Source organism: Apaloderma vittatum, unplaced genomic scaffold, assembly GCF_000703405.1.
Source record: "Apaloderma vittatum isolate BGI_N311 unplaced genomic scaffold, ASM70340v1 scaffold42842, whole genome shotgun sequence".
NCBI lineage: Eukaryota > Metazoa > Chordata > Aves > Trogoniformes > Trogonidae > Apaloderma > Apaloderma vittatum.
Window position 1 is genome coordinate 1 of NW_009704884.1, and position 8,806 is coordinate 8,806.

Below are 8,806 nucleotides of genomic sequence, written 5' to 3' on the forward strand. Positions count from 1 at the left end.
CTCTCACCACCTTTTTTTATTTTTTTCCAGCTTTTAAAGGTTTTCGGTTTGTTTTTCTTTTCCCTTCCACCCAGGTGCGGTTTAGAAACACTGGTCTGAAGCATGTTTCCTTTTACTCATTTTTTTTGCTAGATGGATTCTTTATTTTTTATTTTTTTTATTATTACTTCAAACCTCACAGAGCCCCAACCTTTTCCGCTGAGCAGAACGAGCCTGCCTGATATTTCTACCACCGGCGCGGGGACAGCAGTTAAATATTGCAACGGGTCTGAACCTTTGCACAGGCCAGATCCCAGTTCTCTGTAAACAGCTGAGTCCGAGGACGGCTTGAAGGCAATTTCCTATTTATAGCAATTTTATTTTATTTTTCGTTCTGGTTCGGGTACGCCTCCTGAGGAGCTAAATCACAGCGTTAGCCCCGTCACCACTCAAGCTCGGCATTAAGAACTATTTCAATTTGAAGGCATCACATCTATTTTGTAGCATTTTTGGGGGGGTTGGTTTCTTTTTTCTTTTTTTTTTGTTGTACCAGTCTCCCGTGTGGTAGCCGAAGTGCGGTACAGGTAGCCTTTACGATTTTAATCAAACCGGTTAATTTACTTTATCCAGTGCATCAGCTCTACTTCCTCCCTGTGGAAAAGGCTTTGTGGACTCTGGTAGATGAAGCCACTCTAGCATCCAGCTTGGTTTTGGACTAAATTTGTCCACTTTGCAAGGTTCACACACAGTTTATACTTCTTTTTTTTTGTATATGAAAACAGTGGAGCGTCTCCGATTTGCCGCCTCCCTTCCAGTACCGCTTCAGTTTTGTATTTATCGGTGATACAACCCAATAAAAACCTCGTTTCGATGAGTCTCAGAGCTCTTAAGCGTGTCTCTGGTGCAGAGTCCTTGAACCTCGGCTTTCCTTCCCTCACGCTTTGTGAGTTTTTAAGCGCTTTCCCCCTCTGGGAGAGAGCCGGGACCAGGCAGGGGAGTGTTGGTGCTAATTCACCTGCACCGGTAACAACCCTTTGGCGTCACAGCGAATCCTTCCTGCTCCCAGGAAGGTGGGATCAACCTTTCCAGGGAACACACAAAGAAGGAGGAGGCCAAGACTCTCGTGCCTAAGTTCTTCCCGAGGTTACTGCAAGCCCAGGTAAGGTTCAGCGGGTAATTAGAGCTCACAAACTCATTAGAGGGTTGAGTTCATACTGGGAAGTTGGGGAAGAGTCAGGGAGCTGAACAGGTTTTGTTCTGGAAGGGGTAAAAAAAAAAACAAACAACACAATAACCAGAGCCCCTGATGTCTAAGCTGAGCAGTGAGTTGTGTTTTAGCTAAACTCAGGGCGAAAGCCAGGCTCTGAAGGGACAAAAGGGAGGTCACATCACAAGTGCTTTAATAAACCATTGATTCTTTTCTGGGAGAAGTGAAAAATCTCCTTAGTAAGGATTCTAGGACCCAAGTCAGGGGTTTTTTTTGTTGTTTTTTTTTTCTTTTCACACTTTATTTCGAGTTAGCCTGCATGATTCACTATGTACTCGCACGCTACACAACACGAAAGCTCCTGTGTGCCCAGTGCAGGCACCAACAGCCCCCACCTCTTAGTTCTTTGGTTAGAAAAAAAAGGCATTTTTTTTAAAAAAAAAATCACCATCCAAATAGCAAAAAAAAACCCCAAACCCCAGCTTAGCTGCACATTAGAAGAACCTGTAACAGCTCTGCCCCTGCCCAGGGCCCCACAGGGGCAGAGAACAGACACACGGCTTTTTCTCCCCCCATCCCTCAAGTAACTTCTCCTTAACTCCAACTAAACACCCAGTAGAAGACTTGAGAGCGAGTCCAACGGGAGCAGCCCGAGCATTTGTGAGAACAGATCCATGAAGGCTTTTGTAGCGCAGAGGAGCGGCCTCCTACGTCCCCTGGGCTCGCCCCGTCGAGCGGCCGGGGGTCTGCACGTCGCCCTGCACGAGCAGGGCTGGCTTCCTAGGAGAGCTGGCTTAAACAGAGAGTAGCTTTACTAGCACAAGTAGGCCAGGAGCATCGCTGCTCACACCTCAGTACGACTAACGTGCGTACGCTTCAGCTGCCAATAAATAGCCGCGTAGGAAATTCCGCTTCCGATACATCGCCCCGTCGAGCGGCCGGGGGTCTGCACGTCGCCCTGCACGAGCAGGGCTGGCTTCCTAGGAGAGCTGGCTTAAACAGAGAGTAGCTTTACTAGCACAAGTAGGCCAGGAGCATCGCTGCTCACACCTCAGTACGACTAACGTGCGTACGCTTCAGCTGCCAATAAATAGCCGCGTAGGAAATTCCGCTTCCGATACAATAAATAACAATATTGCAGTATTTTTTTTCTATCGGCCTGCTTGGGAGTCGGTTTGGAATGTCATCGGTGTGGTTTGTTACTTCAGTGCGCTCGAGTCCCGCGTTAAGTGGTCAAGGGTTCCAGCTCTTTGGGTTTCAGCAGCTTCTTGGCAGCGATGATGGTGTTCTTCATCAGCATGGCCACGGTCATGGGCCCGACGCCGCCGGGCACCGGCGTGATGTAGCTGGCTTTCTTCTTCACCCCTGTGGGAAGCAAAGCTAGAGCTCAGCACACGAGCGGAGAGCCGCACCGCTTCCCAAGCTGTGACCAGTCTAACATCACTCAGACTCCCCTCCCAAGAAAATAGGAGTTTCTCAAGGTGGATTTTTTCCCCGTGGAGCGCACTCTCCATCCCTGCCGCTGAGCAGCCTTAACTGCAAAGCCCAAGCTAGGGGGGAAGTAAAAAAGCAAAGTCTAACAGCCAGACTTACATAAACACAAAGTCCAAGACTAAATGTGGGCTTGGCAAGTGCCCTTAAGGGCAGCTACAATAAAGTTCTGACCATTCCCCTTCTCTGTCTCTTCCAGGAGGTGCTGGTGGCTCCCCCTGAGCAGCCGGACACGCGGGACTCATCAGCGCCGCAGCCGAGCGGTGAGTAGCCAGGCCAGAAGGTAAGATCTGTGTGATTTATTTACAAGCAGGAGTACGAGTGCTGCGTCGGGGGGGGAGGCAAACCTGGGTTCAGGATGAGTCTCTGCCTTGCCCACGGCGTGTTACAGGAACACAGCGCGCTGTTGAGTGCGCCAAGGGAGCAGAAGCATCGGTCTGCCTCTGCTCAGGCACGTGAATCAGGACGTTCTCCTCCTCTTCTCAGCACCCCGAGTGTTTAATGCTCAAGGAACCGGCTGCAGAACATTTTCCCTACCTTCGAAATCCACATCCCCAACCAGCCTCGATTTGGCGGTGACGGGATCCTGCACTCTCGTTATTCCCACGTCAATAACCGCGGCCCCTTCTTTGATCATGTCGGCTGTGATCAGGTTGGGGATGCCTGCAGGAACGAAGCAGAACTGCTGGCTCACCGCGGGGCTGAGCAGCTGCCCCCTGCTCCCCCTCACCCCATCTTTTTTTGACCCACCTGGGCCTTCCCACCTCACAAACGCAAATCTACCCACAGTTGCACAAACTAGTGATACCCCCTTGAAGTTCAGCTCTGTCAGGAATTTGAGTGGTTTATCGATAAGCTCAGAGTGTAAAGAGCTGGAATCCACCCCCACAAAGAGTTCCAGGCAAAGCAGCTGGACCCAAACCATCCAAGCTGAATCCTTAAAGCTTCCATTTAAACCTGCGGCTGTGTTTGCTGACGCAGCTTCAGCAAGGTTTTTGCACCTGCATGAAGTCAGAGCAAGGCTGAAGGGCCACCACAACCCACCTTGGCAGAGGCACCGCTTCCACCCTGTAAAACCCTCCTTGTGGTGGGGTGGGGAGCAGCACCCTGGGGCTGAGCCACGCTTTGAGGGTGGCGTGCAGTGCGGTGCGTTTGTCTGGTTCTACCAGATAGCGCTGCCTGGGTTGACTGAGCCAAGGAACTCATTCCCACCTCCCTTTCATTAACTCCTGCACACCTAGTTTCCCTCTGGTCTGCTGGCCACCTCTGGCAAGTTATGGGTCTTCTCTGCCAGTATCTAATCCCACCTTGTCTCTTCATGCCCAATCTCCAACCCACGTCTTTTCCCCTCCCTCCCCACAGGCTCGCTGCCAGAATCCCCCCCAAATCAGCTCCGCTCCTCTGCTGCCAAGCCACCTCCGCGTCGAAGGTACAACCCAGAGAACCCACCTCTGGCAGCTCCTTGTGCCCTGAAGACAGCGCTGCAGCCCCGCAGCGTTTTGACTGTCTCCAGGTAAACAGATCCTATCTTGTTTTTTGATTTGTTTTCCTCCTCCCCACAGTCCGCGTGTAGAACAGAGCCTGTAGCTGTTCTCTAGATCGCACCAGGTGCTCGCTGGCACAACCAAACGCCCCTGCCAGATGTTATTTTCCATTTCAAAGGCAGAGATAGATACAGACAGCTTCTGCTACCAACATCTAGTGTGTGGGCTCCCAGGCTTAATCACAGGATAAACTGCCCGACTCAAGAGCCCCTCACCTGAGGCAGCCAAGAGGGCTGCAGGCTCTCCTACGCTGCCAGAGCTCCTTCAGGGAGGAAAGGAAGGTTGACAGGATTTGTCTCCTGCACACAGGGATTATTCCTCTCCGAAATGCCACAGAAGCTGCAGCGCGGTGCCTCTGAGCACCCAGCCCGTGCTCTTACAGCCGGGTCTTACCTGCTGCCGCCACCACAATATCGGCGCGGATCGTGTGCTGCTTCAGCTGCTCTTTGGGGGTGTAGCGGTGCGATATCGTGACCGTGGCGTCGCCTGCAGGAGCGGTTACACAGAGCTTTTTAATTCATAAACATTACTCCAACCCAGCCTCTTCTCTAAGTTTCCCCTTCAAAGACCACCCATGTATTTATCAGGAATGTCAGAGCCTGATGACATGCCCCAGGAACAGCCTTTGAAATCAGAGGGAAGGAGCTGGAAGAGGATGGGGACTCACTGAAGAAGGCTCTGCCACATCACAAGACTGACAATAAACAAAGTGAACTCCTCAGCCTTGACCACAGCCTGAAATCCCTCAGGTGCTTCCTGGGACTGGTTTGGGAGCCCCAAGAGGACAGAGGGATGGGCAGAAGGGTTTTTTTTTTCCTGCAGCTGCCCGGTACCCAGGCAAGCTCCTACCTCCCGGGCGCTCGTGCCTGCCATCCGTGTGCAGCAGCATGGCGATGGGCATGCCCACGTTCTTCGACCTGCCAGCCACCACCACGTTCTTCCCCAGCGTGGGGATGCCTGCAGGCGACAAGAGATGGAGTCTGGAAACTAAAAAAGCAGGCTAGAGTTATGGCAGGCAGCAGTCAAATCCTGCAGGAGCTTACCAGTCCTCTTGATGATCTCCCACACGCCCCAGGGGGTAGCCGGCAGCATGGAGTACTGGTCAAGGCACATGCGCCCCACGTTTATCACGTGAAAGCCGTCGACGTCTTTATCCGGAGCCACAGCGTTGCAAATCTTGCGCTCGTCGATGTGTTCTGGGAAAGAACAAAACAAGCTTCAACCCTAGGGATCAGCCCAAAACCTGCTCTAGAGCCTTCAGGGTCAGGAAGCTGCTCAAGACTTGCAGCGAGCTCAAGGCTAACAGCTCCCAGCAGGAGGGGACTGGAACCAGTTTGGTTTCACAGCACCACTAATGCAGAGAGGGGATTTTTAAGCAACCTCAGTGTCACGATCGAGTTCAAGCTTTGGGCACTCGTGAGACCTCACCTCGAGTGCTGTGTCCAGTTTTGGTCACCACAGCACAAGAAGGACATGGAGGTGCTGGAGCGGGTGCAGAGAAGGGCAACAAGGCTGGTGAGAGGTCTGGAAAACATGCCCTGTGAAGAGCGGCTGAGGGAGCTGGGTTTGTTTAGTCTGGAGAAGAGGAGGCTGAGAGGAGACCTTATTGCCCTCTACAACTACCTAAAAGGAGGCTGGAGTGAGGCTGGTGCTGGTCTCTTCTCTCTAATTACTAATGACAGGACAAGGGGAAATGGCCTCAAGTTGCGTCAGGGTAAGTTTAGGTTGGATATTCGGGGGAAGTTCTTTCCTGAGCGAGTGGTGAGGCACTGGAACAGGCTGCCCAGGGAGGTGGTGGAGTCACCAACCCCGGAGGTGTTTAAAAAAACAAAGTAGATCTGGCACTTGAGGCTGTGGTGTAGTGGTTGGGTGTGCTGGGATGAAGGTTGGACTGGATGATCTTCAGAGGTCCCTTCCAACCCCTGACATTCTGTGATTCTGTCTGGAAGCCGATACTCCCCACACAAGAATAAATTCCTGAGACCTCCCCCAGCAGCTTCCCTCGGCCAGGCAGCTGCCTGAGGAGTAACTGCATCAACTTGTTCAGGCTGCATCGTGGCAGGGTGCCACCTCCCTCACCACAGGACCGCTCCCGTCCCACTACTCCTTCTGGCAGAGACAAACCCTGAAAAGCTTTAGGTAGAAGTGAATCAGACAGAACTCTAGTTACTCACCAGGTAAAGGAAGCTGTACTAATAGGCCGTCCACGTTGGCATCATTATTGAGTTTGCTGATCAGATCCAGCAGCTCCTCTTCAGTGATAGAAGCCGGCCTGAGGATGGTTTCACTGCTGATCCCTGGGGTTAAAGAGTGACTTTCTTAATCCATGTGGGTTTAAGCCACCCTATTTCGTTGCTCTAGCACATGTGACAGGCACTGTCCAAGGACTGCACGCTTTGTGTAACAACGAGCACCTTCCAGGCTGGAGACATCGAGTCTTGGGAGTTTGGTTAAGGACCATCAGTGTCAGTCGAACGACCTGGGAAAGACTATTTGAAAGCCGAGACCCTCCCAAGGGCAGAGAGGGCTCAGAGAAACCCAACCCAAGGGTGCTACGATGCAGCCACGCATCTTGGGGTCCCAAAGGGGATGTTGGCCTAAAAATCTCGGCTCCAAATGTGGCTTTGGCAGCACAAAACCCAAGAAAAAGTTAAACCCTTAACTGCCCTCCCTGCTTTCAACACATTTTTCTCCAGAACTTGTCTGAACACTGAGCAGGATCTCAGCCTGCAAGACTGGAAGGAGTCAGAGGGGAGCAAGGCTGCTGAGCGACGACTGCATTTTGGGCAGTTGAGGAAAAAGGCAACAAGCCAGAGCCTTGCCTCTGCTTTGTGTGGCCCTGGGAAGACTGAAAACCCAAACCACAGGGCTTGATGTTACCCTAAAAGATCCAAAAAGCACGAGGCGCACGTGAACTGCGATTATTAACGACATCCCAGCACAAGAAGGCGGCCAGAAGAGTCACAAGTGGAAAGCTGCCAGACACACCCCAAAGAGCTGCCTCCAGAGCAGAGGACTCGCAACTCTAAGTTACTTGTCCCGCTTTTTTGGGACAGGGAGCAAGACATACCCACATCAGCAGCCGCTTTGGTTTTGTTCAGTACGTAGGAGTGACTCGCCGGGTTTTCACCAACGAGAACGACGCTGAGGTGAGGTCTCTTGTTTCCAGCTGCAACCCACTGCTCAACCTCGTGCCGGGCTTCCTGTCGGATCTGCCGAGCCAGCTTCCTTCCAGAAATCACAACCGCTTCATTTCTGCGGCAAAGAGAGCATTACCAAAGCAGTCAGTGTCATTAGGACCATCAAACCCAAACTCTGTGCAGCATAGACCAGGGGGAGGAAGAAAAATAGGGCAGAAAGGACCTTTTTGAGCTAAGATACCACCAGTTCTCATTTTTAGAAAGCTGGTCACCCTGTTCCATGCAAAGACGGCTTCACTGCAAAGGGCTTGCACGAAGCAGAACTCCACCTGAATGGAACTTCCACCAGGTCTATTGAGTGATTCTGGCTCACGCTTCGGTACCGAGCACGGTTCCCAGAGATCCTCATTCCCCCTAAATTCCTTGGCCCATCTAGCACAGCACGGGTCCATCTCACGCCCGCCCCCAAGCTCAAATAATTGCTGCTGCAGCTACAGTTGTGGCTTCAGGCTGTCAGAGCTGGGCTGGGGGTAAGTGGTGTCACCCCTCTGACAGGCTCCAACACTCAGCTGGAGGAGAAGAGGCATTTGCCCCTTCATCAAAACAGCCTCCTCACATACGTGCCTGGTCTAAATCAGTAACGGGAACATCCAGTCACGGCCAAATGCATTCCAGGCAACTGGACACCCTGCAGTAGAGAGAAAAGCTGGCTCGACCTCCAGCTAGCTGGGAGGCCACAGCTGCCAGTCCCCACTCATCGCGCTTGGTGGCTTCTTTTTTTGCTTCAGGTTATCGCTATAACTCTTACTCTCTCGTTCAATGATTGCTTGGTGAGAGGAATCATCTTCCCAAGCTCTACTTGGCTGAATTGCTGCAGCTTCTCCTCAAAACCCAACCAGCTGCCTCGTGTACAGACCTTCTCCTACCAGGATCCTGCGTTAAGTCCAAAACTCTTGTTTTCTGACCTTGTTTCTTGACCTTTTCTAGGTACAATCCTGATCCTGGAGCTCTGGCAACAGCTGCCACCAGCGGGAACCACCCCAAGACCCACACAGGACAGCCTCAAGGTAGGAAATTCTTTAGCCTAAACACTTACTTAGAGATTCAGAGGATCTTCTGTGCTTTCTTAATCCCTGCCCTACTCAAATATGCAGTTTTCCCCATTTACTGGTAATTATATGTTACTTCATCCCTAACAGCAAGTCAAACGCATTTAGCGACAACCAGTAAAAACCCATCTCAGACCAGACCTGCCCACACTGGCCCTCTCAAATTCTTATTTTAGCTGTAAAACGAATTATTATCAGTGTCTAGGGTAAGGACTAGTCATCAGATCAGAGACGCCTCATGCCAAGAGCCTACCTCAATTTTCCCCCTTACATAAACCTGAGCTCAGGGTGCTCAGCCTGGGCTTCCAGAGGATGGGGAGAAGCATCAGCCCTGCC

At 51.8% G+C, this 8,806-nt stretch overlaps 1 protein-coding gene across 1 annotated transcript; it reads right to left on the bottom strand.

Moving 5' to 3' along the window:
* Positions 1–2,411: 2,411 nt before the first annotated feature.
* On the bottom strand, positions 2,412–7,487 carry MTHFD2 (methylenetetrahydrofolate dehydrogenase (NADP+ dependent) 2, methenyltetrahydrofolate cyclohydrolase; the record flags this gene model as incomplete). Its single annotated transcript, XM_009865186.1, has 7 exons — positions 2,412–2,551; positions 3,215–3,340; positions 4,615–4,707; positions 5,071–5,178; positions 5,265–5,417; positions 6,396–6,518; positions 7,292–7,487. Coding segments are annotated over 7 exons (939 nt in total), but the record flags the coding sequence as incomplete, so codon positions are not given.
* Between the last annotated feature and the right edge of the window lie 1,319 nt (positions 7,488–8,806).